A 22,848-nucleotide genomic window follows, 5' to 3' on the forward strand; every position below is an offset into this window, starting at 1 on the left:
TGATGTACACCCTGCACGCTGCACCGTGTACACCCCGCACGTGGCACCATGAACACCGTACATGCCGCACCATGAACACCATAGATGCTGCACCATGATCACCCTACACGCTGCACCTGAATACCTCACACGCTCCACCATGAACACCCTGCATACTGCACAATGAACACCCGACATGATGCACCATGAACACACTGCACCATGAACACCCTGCATACTGCACAATGAACACCTACATGATGCACCATGAACACCCTGCACGCTGCACCATGAACACCCTGCACGCTGCACCATGGACACCACAAATACTGAAGCATGAACACCCTACACACTGCAGAAACAGGACTGGGAATCCTGATACTCCTCGTGTGTTGGAGGAGCCTTGTGGAATGCGCTGACACTGGGGAGCACCGGCCGTGGATGAAGGCGTTGATGTGGATGATGGGAGCGTTTAGAGTGGCCAGGTCGCTTCTGAAAAAGAGCTGTATAGCTCAGTGGGTAAAATAGAAAAAAGTTGTGACTGCAGTTTGTTGTTTGGTTTTAATGTAGGAAATGCTGGCCTCGTCAAAAGTCCACCATGCCTTGTCTTGTCTCTAGGCGCTGATTTCTGGAACGCTGGTTCAGCAGTTGGATTTCCTGAGAGTCAGCGAAGGAGATGAGTAAGTTTTGGTCTGAGACTCCTGCAATGTCTTCATCTTAGCGACTCGAGATGAGTCCAGCGTGGGGTGGCGCTTTGGCTCAGGGTAGAAATGGCCCCCGAGTGTTTGAGCCCACAACGCTCACCCACGCTGTCAATCGCAATGCTCACCCACTCTAATTCTGGCAAATCACTTCATGAAGCTAATTGGCATGTTTCGTTTCCGTGACAAACCTTACTAGTTGGCTGTGTCGGGTGGTGGTGGGTTTACGACACATTTATATTTAGGCGATCTAAACCTCTGACAAAGTCCCATCGTCTTCCATCAAAATATCTACGGTTTTTTTTCGTGGTCGTGCCGCGTGGCTTATCGATGTACCTTCGGGTCGTTACCACTCGTCGTTCAACAGCAACATTTCGCTCTTAAGAAGCTCCCGGTACGCGGGAGCGAGGTTTCTGAACGGCGTGGCGCGTAGCAGCGCATGGGAGAGCTGTCTCGCTGAGTTGGCCGCACCGCTGCCCTTGTCGCTCGCTGCAGGCTGCCGACGTTCAGCTTCCTGGAGGAGATGCCGGTGAAGGAGTCGGCGGGCCTGCGACGGCGGCTGAGCGCGCCGTGCCTCGACGACTCCAACCTGGAGGGCGAGGTGTTGGAGGAGGAGTGGGGGCACCGGTCCAGCGCCGACGTGCTCCACCGCCTCAGCGTATGCCTACCTCGATCATCGAGTTAACATCTCGCACTGGCGAGATGTTTATTACCTCGCCTCGTATACAGGAGGTCGTGGGTTCGATCTCGACCCTGACACCTGTATATTTGGAGTTTGCGTGTGTCTCTCTCCCCGCAGTCACGTGGATTTTTCTCCGGGTCCTCTGTGTTTTTTTCCCCTCCACTTTTTGAAACACGCGTTTAGAGTATTTGGCTGCTATAAATGTCCACGTGATAAGCCACTTCGTTGGGCTCTCATTTGTGGCCAGGTCGCTTCTGAAAAAGAGCTGTACAGCTCAGTGGACCTTACCTGATCAAATAAAAAATTGTTTAATATTTTAAAAATGTTGATGACGATGGGGTGGCCAGGAAAGGGTGTAGAAACACGGGCGCTGCACATGCCTGATGATTGCGAAACTTGTCCTGCGCTACTTTAGAGAGCGCCAATTCCAATTGAGATGGAGATCTTGAGTGCATGCGTGTGCACGTGTGTGTGTGTGCGTGTGTGTGTGTGTGCACGTGTGTGTGCGTGTGTGTGTGTGCGTGTGTGTGTGCGTGTGTGTGCGTGCGTGTGCGTGTATGTGTGTGCGTGTGTGTGCGTGTGTATGTCCCGCTGCGTTACGAAACTGCCGACCCGAGTTTGATTCCCGATTAACGGCCAGCACCAGTGACCAGTCCTGGGCCTCCACTAGGTCGACTCAGCCTCAAATGAGTACCATGTGCAATGTGTAAACATCGGTATAGGGGAGACAAAGGCGGCAGGGCCTGGTATTTGTCACCCGCCACCTCGTGCACCGTGCTCACAGCCCTTATCCCAAAAGCCTGTTAAAGGGTACATGGGGGATCTTTGTCTTTGTGTCACACACGACGTGCAGGGAGCTACGTCAAGTGCAGGACATTACGTGCCGTGACTTAAGAGACTGGTGCCAGAAAGATGTGTGCACTACTTGAGCTTATTGGCCTACAAGACAGAGGAAAGTGGAAACATGACGAAATGTGCAGTGGCTATCTGCCCCATGGATCGTGATGATGATGATAATGACGACGACGCATATGTTGGGCTGTTATGTAGCAAGCATCAGGCAAGTGCAGCGTGTAACGACTCGGTAAACACGACGAGGAGCTGAATTTGAGAGACCTTGACGGAGGGGTTTTTACTGGTAGGAACGAAGTTGTAAACTGAGTGTACCAGCCTGCAATAGATTAATGTGTCCGTCCGTCCATCCGTCCGTCCGTCCCCTTTCAACACTTTAACGAAGTGAAATCTCGTGCTGTTGGGGGTGTAAAAATAAAATTGCGCAATATTCCAATGTTCCTACCAGCCCACCCTGCAGGGGACCTGTTGCTGAAGGTTGGCCGTCTGCTTTCAGGAATGCCACGCACTCCACAACCAAACCGTGCTGCTGGGGATTCTGCTCAAGCGGGAAGGCGGCCACTTCATCACAAACGCAGGTGTGTACGTCAGCAGCCGTGGAGACATCTACGAAAGCTGCTCTGGGAGACCAACTGGTCAAACCAGCTGTAGGACACGGGAGAGTAAGTTGTAAAAGGCGCACAGCATTTTGCAAAAAACAATCAGCATTTCGTGAATAAGTGCATTGTCCTTTCGTCTGAAGGTAGATAGCATAGATTTGAGGAAATGTGTCGCAAGGGGAGCACAATGCTGATGGTTTGTGCATAATGCACACAGGCTGGGTGCATTTCACACACTTCTGCGTGTAATGTTTTAAACGTATGGTTTTCCGGGCCTGCGCTGTTATTCTGTTACGATGGGCAACAGAATAATAATAACAACGATGGGTCATTCATAGATTTCACTGTGAGTCTTAAACCCTTCTGCTGAACCCAACCATAGACACCTAACCAACATAATCCTTATCCATGGTCACTCCACTGCTGGCTGAAGGCCTCCCCATGCCTCCTTTCGTGATCCTGCGATGTAACAATCCAGCTGGCGCCTTCCATTCCTTGGCTGCGATTCCATGAGTGCAGTGCGACCGCTGAACCACCCGGCCACCTCAACACTAAAATGGAAGTAGAGGCTGAGGGGTGACTCGGAGGGCAGAGTGCTGCGCTGGCACCACAGAGATCTGGGCATGAATCTGATTTTAGCCAATTGTGATTTGATTGTGCAGGGAGTTTACGATGATGCCAGCCTGCTGTAGCTATGTATGTTGAGCATCTTTCCCACCGTACGTAGCAAAATCGTGCTCATGACTGGGTGAAACCGAATACTTTCGTGTAAAATCTCGTTTAAGCTGCCCAAGGCCAGCACAACCCCGAATGATAAACATCACAGATGTATCACACGGCTGACATGAAGCACACCGTTCGCCTACGACCTTTTAACGTCGTGAAATGCGTAAAATCTCAGAGGCTCAGTGGGATAGAGAGAGAGAGAGGGTGCCCGATTCATACTTGGATGAGAGACTGCCTGGGAACGCCACGTGTTTTTTTCTTGGGCTGCCAGGCCGCTGGAGATGGTGGTGTAACAGTGGATCCTGCAATCTATCCATGCGGAAATTGCACGAGTGGTACCCCGAGTTCACTCGACATGATGTCTTTCTGCCATCTAGTGGTGTATTTATGCACTGTAAGAACCATTTCTCGTGTCAAGAACACTGGCATTAAGAGGAAAAACAATCATCATAGGAGACGTCCCAGGCAACGGCTCTTCATCGGCGTTAATTGACCATGCTTCACCACACTGGTCAGCTCGGGTTGGTTAAGGCGAGGAGCATCCTGTGTGTGTGGTCACTGTGTGTGTGTGTCACTGTGTGTGGGTCACTGTGTGTGTGTGTCACTGTGTGTGTGTGATCACTGTGTGTGTGGTCACTGTGTGTGTGTGTGGTCACTGTGTATGTGGTCACTGTGTGTGGGGACACTGTGTGTATGGTCACTGTGTGTGTGTGGTCACTGTGTGGTCACTGTGTGTGTGGTCACTGTGTGTATGGTCACTGTGTGTGTGTGTGGTCACTGCGTGTGTGGTCACTGTGTGTGGGGACACTGTGTGTATGGTCACTGTGTGTGTGTGGTCACTGTGTGTGTGGGTCACTGTGTGTGTGTGGTCACTGTGTGTGTGGTCACTGTGTGTGTGTGGTCACTGTGTGTGGGTCACTGTGTGTGTGGGTCACTGTGTGTGTGGTCACTGTGTGTGTGGGTCACTGTGTGTGTGGGTCACTGTGTGTGTGGTCACTGTGTGTGTGTGGTCACTGTGTGTGGTCACTGTGTGGGGTCACTGTGTGTGTGTGGTCACTGTGTGTGTGTGGTCACTGTGTGTGTGTGTGGTCACTGTGTGTGGTCACTGTGTGGTCACTGTGTGTGTGTGGTCACTGTGTGTGTGTGGGTCACTGTGTGTGTGGTCACTGCGTGTGTGGTCACTGTGTGTGGGGACACTGTGTGTATGGTCACTGTGTGTGTGTGGTCACTGTGTGTGGGTCACTGTGTGTGTGGTCACTGCGTGTGTGGTCACTGTGTGTGGGGACACTGTGTGTATGGTCACTGCGTGTGTGTGGTCACTGTGTGGTCACTGTGTGTGTGGTCACTGTATGTGTGTGGTCACTGTGTGGTCACTGTGTGTGGTCACTGTGTGTGTGTGGGTCACTGTGTGTGTGTGGGTCACTGTGTGTGTGTGGTCACTGTGTGTGTGGTCACTGTGTGGTCACTGTGTGTGGGGACACTGTGTGTATGGTCACTGTGTGTGTGGTCACTGTGTATGTGGTCACTGTGTGTGTGGTCACTGTGTGTGTGGTCACTGTGTGGTCACTGTGTGGTCACTGTGTGGTCACTCTGTGTGTGGTCACTGTGTGTGTGGTCACTGTGTGTGTGGGTCACTGTGTGTGTGTGGGTCACTGTGTGTGTGGTCACTGTGTGTGTGTGGTCACTGTGTGTGTGTGGGTCACTGTGTGTGTGGGTCACTGTGTGTGTGGTCACTGTGTGTGTGCGGTCACTGTGTGTGGGTCACTGTGTGTGTGGTCACTGTGTGTGTGTGGTCACTGTGTGTGGTCACTGTGTGCGGTCACTGTGTGTGTGGTCACTGTGTGTGTGTGGTCACTGTGTGTGTGTGTGGTCACTGTGTGTGGTCACTGTGTGGTCACTGTGTGTGTGTGGTCACTGTGTGTGTGTGGGTCACTGTGTGTGTGGTCACTGCGTGTGTGGTCACTGTGTGTGGGGACACTGTGTGTATGGTCACTGTGTGTGTGTGGTCACTGTGTGTGGGTCACTGTGTGTGTGGTCACTGCGTGTGTGGTCACTGTGTGTGGGGACACTGTGTGTATGGTCACTGCGTGTGTGTGGTCACTGTGTGGTCACTGTGTGGTCACTGTGTGTGTGTGGTCACTGTGTGGTCACTGTGTGTGGTCACTGTGTGTGTGTGGGTCACTGTGTGTGTGTGGGTCACTGTGTGTGTGTGGTCACTGTGTGTGTGGTCACTGTGTGGTCACTGTGTGTGGGGACACTGTGTGTATGGTCACTGTGTGTGTGGTCACTGTGTATGTGGTCACTGTGTGTGTGGTCACTGTGTGTGTGGTCACTGTGTGGTCACTGTGTGGTCACTGTGTGTGTGGTCACTGTGTGTGTGGTCACTGTGTGTGTGGGTCACTGTGTGTGTGTGGGTCACTGTGTGTGTGGTCACTGTGTGTGTGTGGTCACTGTGTGTGTGTGGGTCACTGTGTGTGTGGGTCACTGTGTGTGTGGTCACTGTGTGTGTGTGGTCACTGTGTGTGGGTCACTGTGTGTGTGGTCACTGTGGGGTCACTGTGTGTGTGTGGTCACTGTGTGTGTGTGGTCACTGTGTGTGTGTGTGGTCACTGTGTGTGGTCACTGTGTGGTCACTGTGTGTGTGGTCACTGTGTGTGTGTGTGTGGTCACTGTGTGTGTGTATGGTCACTGTGTGTGTGTGGTCACTGTGTGTGGTCACTGTGTGTGTGGTCACTGTGTGTGTGGTCACTGTGTGTGGTCACTGTGTGGTCACTGTGTGTGTGGTCACTGTGTGTGTGGTCACTGTGTGTGTGTGTGGTCACTGTGTGTGTGTGGTCACTGTATGTGTGGTCACTGTGTGTGTGGTCACTGTGTGTGTGTGTGGTCACTGTGTGTGTGTGGGTCACTGTGTGTGTGGTCACTGTGTGTGTGTGTGTGGTCACTGTGTGTGGTCACTGTGTGTGTGGTCACTGTGTGTGTGGTCACTGTGTGTGTGGTCACTGTGTGTGTGTGTGTGTGGTCACTGTGTGTGTGTGGTCACTGTGTGTGTGTGGGTCACTGTGTGTGTGGGTCACTGTGTGTGTGGTCACTGTGTGTGTGTGGTCACTGTGTGTGGGTCACTGTGTGTGTGGTCACTGTGTGGGGTCACTGTGTGTGTGTGGTCACTGTGTGTGTGTGGTCACTGTGTGTGTGTGTGGTCACTGTGTGTGGTCACTGTGTGGTCACTGTGTGTGTGTGTGGTCACTGTGTGTGTGTGGGTCACTGTGTGTGTGGTCACTGTGTGGTCACTGTGTGTGTGTGGTCACTGTGTGTGTGGTCACTGTGTGTGTGTCACTGTGTGTGTGGTCACTGTGTGTGTGTGGTCACTGTGTGTGTGTGGGTCACTGTGTGTGTGGTCACTGTGTGTGTGTGGTCACTGTGTGTGGGTCACTGTGTGTGTGTGGTCACTGTGTGTGTGTGGTCACTGTGTGTGGTCACTGTGTGTGGTCACTGTGTGTGTGGTCACTGTGTGTGTGTGGTCACTGTGTGTGTGTGTGGTCACTGTGTGTGGTCACTGTGTGGTCACTGTGTGTGTGTGGTCACTGTGTGTGTGTGTGGTCACTGTGTGTGTGTATGGTCACTGTGTGTGTGTGGTCACTGTGTGTGGTCACTGTGTGGTCACTGTGTGTGTGTGGTCACTGTGTGTGTGTGTGTGGTCACTGTGTGTGTGTGTATGGTCACTGTGTGTGGTCACTGTGTGTGTGTGTGTGTGGTCACTGTGTGTGTGTGGTCACTGTGTGTGTGTGTGGTCACTGTGTGTGTGTGTGGTCACTGTGTGGTCACTGTGTGTGTGTGGGTCACTGTGTGTGTGGTCACTGTGTGTGTGGGTCACTGTGTGTGTTCACTGTGTGTGTGTCACTGTGTGTGTGTGGTCACTGTGTGTGTGTGGGTCACTGTGTGTGTGGTCACTGTGTGTGTGGGTCACTGTGTGTGTTCACTGTGTGTGTGTCACTGTGTGTGTGTGGTCACTGTGTGTGTGTGTGTATGGTCACTGTGTGTGTGTGTGGTCACTGTGTGGTCACTGTGTGTGTGGTCACTGTGTGTGTGTGGGTCACTGTGTGTGTGGTCACTGTGTGTGTGTGGTCAGTGTGTGGTCACTGTGTGTGTGGTCACTGTGTGTGGTCACTGTGTGTGTGTGTCACTGTGTGTGTGGTCACTGTGTGTGTGTGGTCACTGTGTGTGTGGTCACTGTGTATGTGGTCACTGTGTGTATGTGGGATCACTGTGTGTGTGTGTGTCCGTGTGAGCGAGCAGGCACCGTCACGGATCAGCTGGAGCGTGTGCACAGTGTGGCCGGCACCAACAAGCGCTGGTAACAGAGTGGGGGGGTGCGGGGAAGCCATCGATGGAGGAGGTAGAGGAGGTACAGGAGGTGGAGGATGTAGCGGGGTATTCAAGTGGTGGAGGAGGTGGTGTCAGGAGTGGACAAGGTGGGGGAGTCGGAATGATTTATACAAAGCTTGATATATCTTTCATGGTACTGGAGTGTGAAGTGGCTACGTGTGGATGTGGAACGAATGGGACTTGCTGATGAATGGTGCCAGCGGGGTCGAGATCGGCTTCCTCCACAACAGCGACAAGAACTCCGGAGAGTAAAAACGCAGCAAGTTTGGGGCGGCGGGGAGCACACGTGGTGCATCTGCGCAACGATATCGGTTACTGCATAATACCTGGACCTGTCACGTGGCCTCATGCCAGCGAGCCTTTGACTCTTAAATTGACCTCAAAGTGGTGATGTCCTCATCACTTAGTGTATAATTTTGGTTGTTGCACATGTATATACGGTATGTGTGTCCGTGTTTGCTTGTCGTTGTGTGTGTACGCATGTCGGGGAGCGGTAGTGTAGCGGTTAGCGCCCTGCGCTACGAACACGGCGACCCGAGTTCGATTCCCGCTCAAGGCAAACGCCAGTGACGATTATCTGAACCTCTCCTGGGCCTCCTCCTAGATCGACTCAGCCGCAAATAAGTAACTGATGCAGTATGTAAACATCACGAGGGAGACAAAGGCGGCTGGGCTTCGTGTCGGCCACCCACCCCTTCGTGCGCCGTGCCGGATTTCGTAGCTGCTCACGAACAGCACTTGCCCCAACAGTCGTTGAAGGCTATACGGGGATCTTTGTCTTTGCAGGTCTATAGTGCGCTACGCAGCATGCTTGTTAGGAAAAGTCGTTGACAGCCTCGCCCCGTCCATCACAAACATCGTCGTCGGAGGGAAACAGGTGCCACCACGCAGACCATTCATTCATTACTGATTCTTTCATTCACGTATTCATTCGTTTATTTAAGTGATTCCTTCATTGACATTTTCATTCATGAACCGATTCTTTCATTCGCATTTTCATTTCCTGATTTCCTTCAGTCACGTATTAAATTATTAACGTGTTCATTGATTCCTTCACGAATTCATCAACTGATTACTAATTTGACGTATTCTATCACGAAATAATTCCTTCATTCACATCTTCAATTATTTATGAACTAAGTTCTTCACATATTGACTCACTCGTTCATTCCTTCATTCGCTCATTAAGTGATTCATCAACAAATTCCTTCATTCACTGTTTTTTTTTATTCATGCCTTACCTAATTGCTAAATTCACATATGCATGAATGGTGGTAGTGACAATATTTAAAACATATATTATTTACCAGGTAAAAAGCCCACAGCGTTTTGCTCTTTTCCTGAGAGGGCCTTGCTACAAATGATAGCTCAACGACGTGGCTCATCACGTGGAAATTTTATAGCAGCCAAATTCTCTAAACGCATGTTGCTAAATGTGAAGGGAAAAACCGGAGGGAACGGAGAAAAATTCAAACGACCATGGGGAGAACATGCAAACTCCCAATTATATATAGGTGTCGGGATTGAACCGACTTCCTGCATACCAGTTGAGGGAGTTAACATCTACCCACCCAAAATGCTCACTGCAAGGGAATCAGTTGTGGGTTGTAACCCAAAAGCGACTGAACCAGTCACAGACGGTGCAACCGCCTCATTAAAACCGCCTCAGAGGGCCCAGATCCCGTTCACCTTTTTGCTAAAATGGCAAAAGAAAATGCAGTGAGCGGTTAAATGTCTGGCTTTAGGTTCGGGTTTTGTCATTTATCAAAATTGACCGTTTGACTCCCAGGCTCGCATCTGCATGCGTGGGCAGTTGTGGCAACACGAGAATGCAGCCACCATCACCACCACCGCCACCATCAATTCCACCAGCACTATAACCGGCACTTCCTAAAGAGGGGGGAGGGGGGTTGGTGATCTGAAAACTTCACATTTTTAAAAAAATAGAGCCCAACATTTTAAAATAAATAAAATCAATGTCTCTCCTATGCAGCAAGTCCGTACCCTGGCTCTCCAGGAGATGGCGGCACAACAAAGTGTGGCTCGTGTCAGCTGTCCCCTCTGTATGGGGATAGAGTGTTTCCTCCTCGCACATGTGTGTTTTCTCCGTGTGCTCCAATTTCCTCCCGCAGGTATATACGACCTAGGGGGAGGCCCAGGACCGGTTCAGATATTCCCCACCGTAGTTGGTTGTGAGCAGGACTCGAACTCGGATCGCCGGGTTCGAAGTGAAGTGCAGCCGACCGCCGCGCGACACTGCTCGCTGCCGCTCCAAACTAACGTCCACACCTCTCGCACGTACGCACACGCACTCACGCACCCACGCACTCACGCACTCACGCACCCACGCACATGCCCTCTCCATCCCGGCGCGTGCATGCCGCAGCTCACACTCGGCGTGTTCGGCCACGAGGAGGTGGCCATCTCGAACCCGGTGTCGCCGGCGGCCGCCAAGCAACTGTTGTACGGCACGTGCGCGGCACGTGACCCCCGTGCCTCGGCCCTGCAGCAGGAGCTCGTCATCCACGTGGGTTGGGCGATGGCCAACTCCCCGGAACTCTTCGGGGGGATGCTGCGCCTGCGCATCGGGTAGGGCCCCTCCTCAACCCTGACCACCCCCCCCCCCCCCCCCCCCGAATTGTCAAAAAACAACAGTCAGCGTTGAGGTTGTGTGTCAGTGTTGAGGTTGTGTGTCAGTGTTGAGGCTGTGTGTCAGAATGAGACAGTATGTCAGTGTTGAGGTTGTGTGTCAGTGTTGAGGTTGTGTGTCAGTGTTGAGGTTGTGGGTCAGTGTTTAGGCTGTGTGTCAGTGTTGAGACTGTGTGTCAGTGTTGAGACTGTGTGTCAGTGTTGAGACTGTGTGTCAGTGTTGAGACTGTGTGTCAGAATGAGACAGTATGTCAGTGTTGAGGCTGTGTGTCAGTGTTTAGGCTGTGTGTCAGTGTTGAGACTGTGTGTCAGTGTTGAGACTGTGTGTCAGTGTTTAGGCTGTGTGTCAGTGTTGAGACTGTGTGTCAGTGTTGAGACTGTGTGTCAGTGTTCAGGCTGTGTATTAGTGTTGAGGCTGTGTGTCAGTGTTGAGACTGTGTCAGTGTTGAGGTTGTGTGTCAGTGTTGAGGTTGTGGGTCAGTGTTTAGGCTGTGTGTCAGTGTTGAGACTGTGTGTCAGTGTTGAGACTGTGTGTCAGTGTTCAGGCTATGTGTCAGTGTTGAGGCTGTGTGTCAGTGTTGAGGTTGTGTGTCAGTGTTGAGGCTGTGTGTCAGTGTTGAGGCTGTGTGTCAGTGTTGAGGTTGTGTCAGTGTTGAGGTTGTGTCAGTGTTGAGGCTGTGTGTCAGTGTTGAGGTTGTGTCAGTGTTGAGGTTGTGTCAGTGTTGAGGCTGTGTGTCAGTGTTGAGGCTGTGTCAGTGTTGAGGTTGTGTCAGTGTTGAGACTGTGTCAGTGTTGAGGTTGTGTCAGTGTTGAGACTGTGTGTCAGTGTTGAGACTGTGTGTCAGTGTTGAGACTGTGTCAGTGTTGAGACTGTGTGTCAGTGTTGAGGCTGTGTGTCAGTGTTGAGACTGTGTGTCAGTGTTCAGGCTGTGTGTCAGTGTTGAGGCTGTGTCAGTGTTGAGGCTGTGAGTCAGTGTTGAGGCTGTGTGTCAGTGTTGAGACTGTGTGTCAGTGTTCAGGCTGTGTGTCAGTGTTGAGGCTGTGTGTCAGTGTTGAGGTTGTGTCAGTGTTGAGGCTGTGTGTCAGTGTTGAGGTTGTGTCAGTGTTGAGACTGTGTGTCAGTGTTGAGGTTGTGTCAGTGTTGAGGCTGTGTGTCAGTGTTGAGGCTGTGTGTCAGTGTTGAGGTTGTGTCAGTGTTGAGACTGTGTGTCAGTGTTGAGGCTGTGTGTCAGTGTTGAGGCTGTGTCAGTGTTGAGGTTGTGTCAGTGTTGAGGCTGTGTGTCAGTGTTGAGACTGTGTGTCAGTGTTGAGGCTGTGAGTCAGTGTTGAGGCTGTGTGTCAGTGTTGAGGTTGTGTGTTAGTGTTGAGACTGTGTCAGTGTTGAGGCTGTGTGTCAGTGTTGAGGCTGTGTGTCAGTGTTGAGACTGTGTGTCAGTGTTGAGGTTGTGTGTTAGTGTTGAGACTGTGTCAGTGTTGAGGCTGTGTGTCAGTGTTGAGGTTGTGTGTCAGTGTTGAGACTGTGTGTCAGTGTTGAGACTGTGTGTCAGTGTTGAGGCTGTGTGTCAGTGTTGAGACTGTGTTAGTGTTGAGGCTGTGTGTCAGTGTTGAGATTGTGTGTCAGTGTTGAGACTGTGTGTCAGTGTTGAGACTGTGTGTCAGTGTTGAGACTGTGTGTCAGTGTTGAGGTTGTGTGTCATTGTTGAGGCTGTGTGTCAGTGTTGAGACTGTGTGTCAGTGTTGAGGCTGTGTTAGTGTTGAGACTGTGTGTCAGTGTTGAGGCTGTGGGTCAGCGTTGAGACTGTGTGTCAGTGTTGAGACTGTGTGTCAGTGTTGAGACTGTGTGTCAGTGTTGAGGCTGTGTCAGTGTTGAGGTTGTGTGTCAGTGTTGAGACTGTGTATCAGTGTTGAGACTGTGTGTCAGTGTTGAGACTGTGTATCAGTGTTGAGACTGTGTGTCAGTGTTGAGGCTGTGTGTCAGTGTTGAGGCTCTGTGTCAGTGTTGAGACTGTGTGTCAGTGTTGAGACTGTGTGTCAGTGTTGAGGCTGTGTGTCAGTCTTGAGGCTGTTGGTCAGTGTTGAGACTGTGTCAGTGTTGAGACTGTGTGTCAGTGTTGAGGCTGTGTGTCAGTGTTGAGACTGTGTGTCAGTGTTCAGGCTGTGTGTCAGTGTTGAAGCTGTGTGTCAGTGTTGAGGTTGTGTGTCAGTGTTGAGACTGTGTGTCAGTGTTGAGACTGTGTGTCAGTGTTGAGACTGTGTGTCAGTGTTGAGACTGTGTGTCAGTGTTGAGATTGTGTGTCAGTGTTGAGGCTGTGTCAGTGTTGAGACTGTGTGTCAGTGTTGAGGCTGTGTGTCAGTGTTGAGACTGTGTGTCAGTGTTGAGGTTGTGTGTCAGTGTTGAGGTTGTGTCAGTGTTGAGGCTGTGTGTCAGTGTTGAGGTTGTGTGTCAGTGTTGAGACTGTATGTCATTGTTGAGACTGTGTGTCAGTGTTGAGGCTGTGTCAGTGTTGAGGCTGTGTCATTGTTGAGACTGTGTGTCAGTGTTGAGACTGTGTGTCAGTGTTCAGGCTGTGTGTCAGTGTTGAGACTGTGTCAGTGTTGAGGCTGTGTGTCAGTGTTGAGGTTGTGTGTCAGTGTTGAGACTGTATGTCATTGTTGAGACTGTGTGTCAGTGTTGAGGCTGTGTCAGTGTTGAGACTGTATGTCAGTGTTGAGGCTGTGTGTCATTGTTGAGACTGTGTTAGTGTTGAGGTTGTGTGTCAGTGTTGAGACTGTGTGTCAGTGTTGAGACTGTGTGTCAGTGTTGAGACTGTGTCAGTGTTGAGGCTGTGTGTCAGTGTTGAGACTGTGTGTCAGTGTTGAGACTGTGTGTCAGTGTTGAGACTGTGTGTCAGTGTTGAGGCTGTGTGTCAGTGTTGAGACTGTGTGTCAGTGTTGAGACTGTGTGTCAGTGTTGAGACTGTGTGTCAGTGTTGAGGCTGTGTGTCAGTGTTGAGACTGTGTGTCAGTGTTGAGACTGTGTGTCAGTGTTGAGGCTGTGTGTCAGTGTTGTGGCTGTGTGTCAGTGTTGAGACTGTGTGTCAGTGTTGAGACTGTGTGTCAGTGTTGAGGCTGTGGGTCAGTGTTGAGACTGTGTGTCAGTGTTGAGACTGTGTGTCAGTGTTGAGGTTGTGTGTCAGTGTTGAGGCTGTGGGTCAGTGTTGAGACTGTGTGTCAGTGTTGAGACTGTGTGTCAGTGTTGAGGCTGTGGGTCAGTGTTGAGACTGTGTCAGTGTTGAGACTGTGTGTCAGTGTTGAGGCTGTGTGTCAGTGTTGAGACTGTGTGTCAGTGTTGAGGCTGTCAGTGTTGAGGCTCTGTGTCAGTGTTGAGACTGTGTGTCAGTGTTGAGACTGTGTGTCAGTGTTGAGACTGTGTGTCAGTGTTGAGGCTGTGGGTCAGTGTTGTGGCTGTGTGTCAGTGTTGAGGTTGTGTGTCAGTGTTGAGGTTGTGTGGCTGTGTGTCAGCATTGAGGCTGTAGGTCAGTGTTGAGGTTGCTCCGACACCTCGCCATGTCACTGAAAGTAACATCGTACTGTGCAATAGACGGGGCCAGTTGTAACCCCGAGACGGCAGTAGGTGGCACTACGGTGGTGCGCTCGGAGTTTGCGTGGCTCCAGTAGCAAAACATTTAGCAACGAATGGGGATTCGAACTGTTAGAGGACAGCCAGGCACTCGCGGCCTCGAGATGTGCATCTACAAAGTGACAGCTGTTTGATTTGAGGTTTTGCCCCTTTTTTAAATAATTACACGTGCTGAAAAATGCAACGTTTGTGTATTTGTACTCACAGCGCGTTTGCATATATTGAACATTGTAATTTGTATATGAAAACTAGCAGGTGTACCCGTTCTTGGCACGGAAATTAATAGTTTAGTCCATCACAGATGTGACATCACCGCTCACTTGCCGTGCAATATAATATATCCATTATTGTGCCCCCCCCCCCAAAGTACAAGAGTCTGTTTTTTTACTTTTTGCATAGTTTACAATCTGGAAGATACCCACATGCCAAATTTTAAGTTTGTTGCATGTTGGGAAGTATTATAAACATCTCGAACAGACACACATTCACAAATTTCACTTTTATATATAGATTATACATAACTGATTTGACAGGCATACAGATGCAAATACATAAAGTATGTAACTGATCAAAGCTCCACTTGACATTAACAGTAATATATTTTATTTTGTTTCCGAATAATAATATTAATACTAATGATTCATATTTATAATTTAGAATGTACTAATAAATTCTAGGCCATGTAATTATCTTGGCAAATTATTAGTGGCAATTTTGGCCAGATCAAAACCCAAAAATGTCAATTATGAATATTAATATTTGCTGCAACAACCTACTACGTGATAAATTAGTAGTTTATCCAGGAAACAGTCACCGAGTCTCATAACTCTAATTCCATCAGTATCCTGCACTGGGGATGTTTGGCCAATTCCATCAGTGAATGACACATAGGATATAAAGGACTGAAGGTTGACGAATGGGATTGCCCAGGACCGGTTCAGACATCGCCTCGTCACTCACATTTTCCGTGACGGCGAATCAAACTCGGTTTGCTGACCGCAGCGTCGCCACCACTAAACTAAACTATTTTTTATTCGACCGGGTAAGGCCCACTGAGCTATATACTGTAGCTCTTTTTCAACAGCAACATGGCCAAAAATGATAGCGCAACGAAGTGGCTTATGTGGAAATTTATAGCAGCCAAATGCCCTAAATGCATGTTTCTAGTATTGGAATGAAAAACCAGAGGACCTGGAGAAAAACTCAAACGACCATGGGGAGAGAGACACAAACTCCAAATATACAGCAGGCATTAGGGTCTGGATCGAACCCACAACCTCCTGTTTATCAGGCGAGGTAGTTAACATCTCGCCACCACTCCACTCCTCCCCCAACCCCACTCCCACCGGAAGATGGATGATCCACGCCATGAACTACCTGCTGGTGCTGCAGGCCAAGGGCGACATGAGCCTGGACATCGGGGTGAACGTAGGAGCCGAGGCACTCCACAGGGGGCACCACAAGGAGCAGCATGGCAGGGGGCTCACGGTGCCCACCGTGGATCACAGGGGGCACGGGGCGCTCGCGGTGCCTGAAGGCCACGAGGGTCACGGGGGTCACGGGGGTCACGGCAACCGCGAACCCTACGTGCTCAGCGACCTCTCCCCGAGCGACGTGAAGTCGCTGCTGCTGCAGCTGCTGCAGCTCAAGCATCACGGCAGGTGGGGGCCCCCCACGCCATCCCTGCTACACCACACTCACCCCACACTCACCCCACACCCCCACTAGGGGAGGCCCACGGCCCGCTGAGCTATCGATCGCCACTGATGTGAGCTCTGGCCGACAATCTAACTCAGGTCTCTGGGTTTGTAGTGCGGTGGAGTAACACGATGCCACCAAATATGATACCATCCTCAGCCATGGTCAGTCCACTGCTGGATGAGGGCTTCCCCAAACCGCCGCCACCTCTCATGATCCTGCGATGTAATAATGCACCAAGCACCTGCACACAAACTGATTTCATTGCTCCATCTCTTCGTTAGACACCCTCTCAGATAAATTCAATTCCTTGGCTGCCACATTATTCTGGAAAATCGTCCCTTCTAGCGACACGTCCTGCCCAAGCCCAACTGACTTCTTTTGAGTTTGGATGATGTCATTAACCTGCGTATGTTTTTTAATCCATGTGTTCATATAATATACTGTTCCGACTTTTTTTCCCCCTCAAATTGCATTCGAGTTGTGTTTCTGACATGATGAGATTAAACGAATACAATTTCCACCATACCATAAATGTCCCAGGAAGTAATTTATTCGATCAAATAAAAAATCTAAATCTAAAAATCTACTTTAAAAAAAAAAAAACTTTTATCAACTCTTTGGGGGTCAAAGAGACATAATTGTGAAAATTCCCACCATCGACAGCGATAATATCTGGCGTGTTGTTTGACCCTGGCCAGAAAGGTCACCGAGGTGGAGACCGTGAGATCGTTGATCGATGTTCGGGCGCGGGGTTGATGATGGCATCATTCATCCATAATCGAGTGTTTTTTTGCATTAGATCGCGTAAATATGAATGTGTCATTAAACCTGCCACCAACCGACACAGCCAATTAGTAAGGTTTGTCACCTAAACAAAACGTGCCAATTAGTTAGTATTTCAGGGCACCGGTGTGTTGGAGACTAAACCCACAACATTTACAATTCGAGTAAGACGTTTCGCCGATAATTACAACCAGCCTCATCAGGTGACAACCAGAATTGTGGATAAATACTCCTGTTTCGGTCATAATGTTGGTCGCTAAAGCCTACGTGTTAAACTGACATCAATCATGACTTCTCACTTGACTTAGAGTGAGCCACATGAAGGCTTCTGCCACCTTACACTCCGTGAGGTAACCAAAATAACAATGGAGCAATAAACTCTATTTTGATTTTGATGGGTTTATAAACAAAAACAATTTTAATTATAAAAAAAAAATATTACATTTTTTGGGGGGTTAAGATTTTATTGAAAACTTAACGTCTGCATTTTTGGCCAATCTTAGCAATGCCTCGAAAGATAGTGTGACATCACAAGACTTTTAATAAAGCCACTTCAGTCAGCCTCTTTATAAAGTAAACTGGGGGCACACCTTCTACATGCCCTGTCGTGAGGTTCTTATAATTATCAGAGTTCTCTTAGAGTTGTAATTTATCCAAATTGACAAACCACATTTCACTATTTTTCGGCAGAGTTCAGGACTATCAACTTCACAACAATTTGACAGTCCGGTTTAATCATGAGTGGCTTAGACCTGGATTCGAACCCACAGTCTAAGCAGTCGCAGCTCCACAGCTCAGTGCTCTGACCTCAAAGCAGCCAGCCTGTCACCTCAATATGAGATTAATACTAAGTTCAGGTGGCTGGCCAGGCAGCTCAGAGGTTACTAAGCTGGCCGCCTCACGGAATCCTGGTTTAGAATCCCGGCAGCCGCCCGTGATTAATCTGGGTTCTCAAGTGTAGCAAGTTGATGGTCTCAGCCTGGTCACCGGTATCTGCCTAAAAAAACTCATCGTATTACATTTGATTTGGAAATTGCCTAAACTCCAGCTGTTAGAATTAAATGTATGCCTCTGTGGCAGGGCGTGTGGTTTAGAGGGCGCACGGTGTGATCTCTAAAGTAGTTCTGTGATATCCTCTTCCACGGGCCATTCTCTAACACGGGGAGCATCGCTCTGTGACAAATCCGAATGACGTGACCCCGGTGGCATAATTGAGATGAATCTGAGGAAGGAGACATAGGAGTGTATTTATTTTGTCGTCGTGACGTTGTTACCCACGCTCGTGACGGCCGCGGACGCAGCTCTGGGTGGCTGCACCGCCGCTACCTCGACGGCTCCCTCAACCGGACACCGCCGGGGTTCTACGACCGCGTGTGGCAGATCCTGGAGCGGACGCCGCATGGGATTGTGGTGGCCGGAACGCTCCTCCCGCAGGTGGGGCGGGGGGGGGGGCACGTGACCCACAGACAGCACCGTCAATTGCCATCACGGTCGTCATTGTTACGCCTCTGATAATGATGCCTCGCTGAGCCTCAAGATTCTTCTGCAGGAGGGTCCTGCCCAGTTTTTTTTTCACAGCAGGGGATGATGTTGCTATGTGTAATCCCAATTAAGTATATTTCAGGTAATTTTTTAACCATTACGATATTTTTCGGGCAATACCAGTTGCATTGTAAGGTCTGTCTTTTTTTATTAATCTACTAGCTTTCCTAGCCGGCTTCGCCCGGGACTTGGATTCACCACGCCCGGCCGCCTTTGTCTCCCCAGTGGTGATGCTCACACACCACACCAGTTACTCGTTTGAGGCTGAGTCGACCTAAGGGAGGCCCAGGACCAGTTAAAATAATCGTCACCGGTGGTGGCCGTGAGCGGGAATCGAACTCGGGTCGCCGGGTTCGTAGCACGGCGCGCTAACCACTACACTACAATGCGTTAGGCTTCCATATGCACGGGTCACGTGACAGATTTGACATCACAGCTCACTTGCCGTGCAACAAAAATGCATTATTGAGCTCCCCCCCCCCCCAAAAAAACACACAAAAGTGTATTTTTATAATTTTTGTATGGTGTACAGTCTGGAAAGTACCCACATGGCAAATTTCAAGTTTGTTGCATGTCGGGAAGTACGCTAAACATTTTGAACAGACACACATATTCACAACTTTGCCTTTTATATATATGGAGATGGGAGGAAACCAGAGAAACCTTAGAAAATGAATGCAGAACAGAGGGAGAACATACAAACTCCAGACTGAAAAGTTCCCGGAATCAGGAATCAAACCCAGGTGCTTGTTGCTGTGAGGCACAAGTGTTACCACTCTGCCACCCTGCCATCTTATAACAGCAATATCGATGCCCTCTCTTGACCCAGGTGGTTCAGGTTCGAGCGAGTAGCTCCCAATCGAAAGTTTGCGAGTTCAAATCCTGGTTGGGGGTTGACTCATCCCATCATCCCTCTGGGGTGGATAAACCAAGTACCACTTTGTGGGGAAGTTAACAGTGGTTGTTTTATAAATATAATTGTTTTAAAAATGGACTTTACACCACTGCTTCAATTCCAATTTTAGTAGGAGGAAATCGTTTGGAGGGTTTACCCACGGAAACCTTGCTGAGTCTCCCGGCTCTCTGTCGCGACGGTCCTGCTTGTGACGTGATTATGTCCACGGAGAAAACTCACTGTGCACGTTGTGAGAAGATAGCATTCGATGGCCTGCACAGATGGATTCAAGAATTCACTTTCTCTCCTGCCATATCCTTGCTGCCTCGCAGCCCAGAGGGTGAAGCAGACGGTAGATATCCACGTGTCTCGTCAACCACAAGGCCTCCCTGGGAGTGCATCGTGTCAGCAACATTGATTCAAGACAACCATAACTCTGGACCGGTTTCGAAACACAGCGTCTCGTCAGAAATCTTTCCTGCCTCCAAAGTGCTGTGATGTTGGCGGCGATAGTAGTAGTGGTGGCGGTGGTAAAGTTGTAGTAATAGTTCCTGACGGTGGTTTGTGTAAGTATGGTGGTGGTGGGATGGGTATTAAAGTTATGAAGGGAACAAGTTGATTGGACAATGCACGTTGTCAACAGCAACGAAAATGGTCACCATGACGACGCCGCTCTCGCTCCACAGCAACCCACCCTCTCGGATATGACCATGTACGAGATGAACTTCTCCCTGCTCGTGGAGGAAATCCTGCAGGGAATTGACCACCCAGCCTATCGGCAGCTGGTGGTGGAGGTCAGTGCTCACCCCCCCCCCCTCCCATTAATATTCTTGCCCGAACGCCACATGCCGCACCCCTCCCCTCGGTTGTTTTGCGTGAGTGTAAACTGTGCGTGAGAATGTGTGAAAATGTGAATGAGAATGAGCTCTGTGTGTGTGTGTGTGTGAGCTGCGTGTGAGTGTGTATGAGTGAGCCGTGTAAGTGAGCCGAGTGCGGCAAGACGTTTTTCTAGCGCTCGGCCTACAAGTATATATATTTTTTATTTTCCGCTTGTGAGTTAATCTGTGTTTACCCCGGATATTTTAGAAATGGCAATTCTCCTGCTGTGTATCCTACTGCTATCCCTCCCAGCCATATCTAGTGCCACACTCAACTCTACAAACAGCTACCCTCGTTACTTTGCATCCATACTTGTTGCTCGATTTGCCACTACACCTGCTAATGAAACAGCTCATAGACACTTCTACACTCCATCATTGTATCCTTTTAAACCCTATCTTTGTCCCTTTACTTCACCAGCACTCCTTCCAAACTTCATTCTGCTCTTAAAAATAACACCATCTGCGAGCTACTGCTATTCGTCCAAAGTTCGCCGCTCTTCATCCTTTCACAGAAAATACTTGTGCAAACTATCAATCAAATTCAAGGACGGTGCATATTATTATCAGAGTTGTCTTTTTTGTTTGCATTTTGACTGCTTGTGTTGTGGTCATTGCAAACATGATGCCTTGAATAAAGGTGTCAGTTTTTGTGCCAGTTAAAAGGGTAAAACCTATTCCTATATTAATTCTACTTTTCTTTTTTCTGGGTGGTTTTGAGCTTCATCCTGGCCCAAATGTAAAGAACTCGTATAATTCTGTAGATTTTTCTGGCAGAAAAGGTGTTGGTGTTCTACATGTCAACATCAGAGGGCTTGTGATTAAATTAAGTCAACTAAAACTAGAAGTGGCAAATCTTGACCCGGACATTTTTTGCCGAACAGAAACATTTCTCACTCCTGCCGTCAATGACTTGCAGATTACGATTGACGACAACCTTTTTCGGCTTGACCGAGGATCTAAAGAAGGTGGAATTGCCATCTATGTTCGTAATACTATTGCATGTTCACCAGCTCACTCCTTGTTTAAAAGAATGTCGCTATGAAGGTTTTGCTCTCAGAATAACTCTCCCAAATAATCAACAGATATTGGTAGTGTGCTGCTATAGACCGCCTAGTGGGAAGGATGTTGAAGCTGCATCTGCACTGAGAGATCTTTTTGGGGGCCTTCCTAAAGGTGAAATAGTTTTAGTGGGTGATCTAAATTGGAATTGGCTAAACCCGCTGGCCGTGGCCACAAATTTTACAGATAAATTTAACCTGTTTCAATTCATAAATGTCCACACAAGACCTAACCTAAAAAATCTGGGACAGTCAACTCTGCTTGACGTCCTATTGACAAATGCCCCTCACAATTTCGCACTGACTGGTGTTCTGGGTAATAACCTTAGTGATCACTCCTTCATTTTTGGGGTGAGATCATCAGCCAGACCCAAAGCCCCCCCTAAAATTGTTGAGAAGCACTCTTTGAGGCACTTCAGCACTCAGGCATTTACTAATGATGTGCTTCACTCGGATATTGACAAGGTCTGTGATTTTGATTTAAAGCTTTCGTGACTGCAGTAATTCATATTCTTAGCTCTTTTGGTAAAGTCACGTTGAAGGGAAACAATAAAATAATATATATAAAACAATAAAAATTCTAACGACGTTTTGACCGTTCGTGTTATGGTCGAAGCGTCGTAATAATTTGTATTGTTTTATATATTTTATTATTTTATTGTTTCCCTTCAACGTGACTTTACCGAAAGAGCTAAGAATAAGGTCTGTGATATCCCCAACCTGACTACAGCTTGGGAGACTTTCAGGTACACGTTTCTACAAATTCTTAACAAACATGCTCCGTTGGTTAGATTTAAAATTAAAGGCAACCGCCCACCATGGTATGATCCTTTGATTACAAAGCTCATGAAAACTAGGGACAAGGCTTGGGCATGTGCTCAGAAAAGTAATTTGGTAAATGACTGGCTAGAATACAGGATTTTAAGGAATAGATGCGTCAAAAAAATACAGCATGCAAAAAATGTCTACTTTTCCTCCACTCTCCTGGAATCACATGGAAATGCCAGGATTTTTTGGAATACAATCAAATGTATCGAAAAGCATCCAAAATAGACAATCTGCCCGTTGAGCTCAACCGAAATGGGGAATATTTTTCAGATCACCAAAAAATAGTTGACAATTTTAACCTTCATTTTTCTGATGCTGGTAATCTTTTTGATAATGTATTGGGAGTCACCCCTGCTCATGCAAATTCCTAAACCCCTGTCCAAACATTAAACGAATTTAGTTTCCAGCCAATCCACGAAAGTAATGTTCTGAAACAACTGTCCTACCTCAAAGGGTCCTCCTCTACCGAAGCAGATAGTTTTCCTGTCTTTGCTCTACTAACTGTTGGTCACCTAATATACAAACCTTCAGCCCATATTTTCAACCTGTCCATCAAAGAAGCATCAGTTCCTTTAGAATGGAAACATTCCTATGTCCATCCACTTCACAAAGGGGGCCCTAAAGATGATCCCAATAACTACCGACCTATCTCAATTTTGTCCCCATTGATGAAAATTTTTAAAAAATTATTGAACTACCAAATTAGCAGTTTCCTGTCCACCAACAATCTACTACATCTAAAACAATCTGGGTTCCGAAAAAAATATAGCACCACATCTGCTGCATTAGACTCTCTGAATCAAATTTACAGTAGCCTTGATAATAAGCAGTACTGTGCCTGTCTTTTTCTTGACCTGTCCAAAGCTTTTGATACAGTAGACCACAACACCCTGCTTAGTAAACTAAGTTGCCTCGGTTTTTCTGAAAACACAGTAAAATGGTTAAAAAATTACCTCTTTTCTCGCACCCA

The 22,848-nt window shown here is 48.6% G+C and overlaps 1 protein-coding gene across 1 annotated transcript in view; it reads left to right on the forward strand.

Annotated features, from left to right (window-relative positions):
• LOC116952043 (phosphorylase b kinase regulatory subunit beta-like) overlaps positions 1–22,848 on the forward strand; it is a 139,998-nt gene that overhangs the window by 109,268 nt on the left and 7,882 nt on the right. Inside the window, exons 21-29 of the mRNA XM_076074042.1 lie at positions 598–659; positions 1,176–1,338; positions 2,711–2,792; positions 7,833–7,890; positions 8,709–8,799; positions 10,309–10,511; positions 15,543–15,851; positions 17,976–18,108; positions 19,798–19,905. Coding sequence (XP_075930157.1) covers positions 598–659; positions 1,176–1,338; positions 2,711–2,792; positions 7,833–7,890; positions 8,709–8,799; positions 10,309–10,511; positions 15,543–15,851; positions 17,976–18,108; positions 19,798–19,905 — 1,209 coding nt within the window. The remainder of the gene's footprint in view (positions 1–597; positions 660–1,175; positions 1,339–2,710; positions 2,793–7,832; positions 7,891–8,708; positions 8,800–10,308; positions 10,512–15,542; positions 15,852–17,975; positions 18,109–19,797; positions 19,906–22,848) is intronic.

The sequence above is a fragment of the Petromyzon marinus genome, chromosome 45 (genome assembly GCF_048934315.1).
Source record: "Petromyzon marinus isolate PM22_M1 ecotype Great Lakes invasive population chromosome 45, UKy_Petmar_22M1.pri1.0, whole genome shotgun sequence".
NCBI classification, from domain to species: Eukaryota; Metazoa; Chordata; class Hyperoartia; order Petromyzontiformes; family Petromyzontidae; genus Petromyzon; species Petromyzon marinus.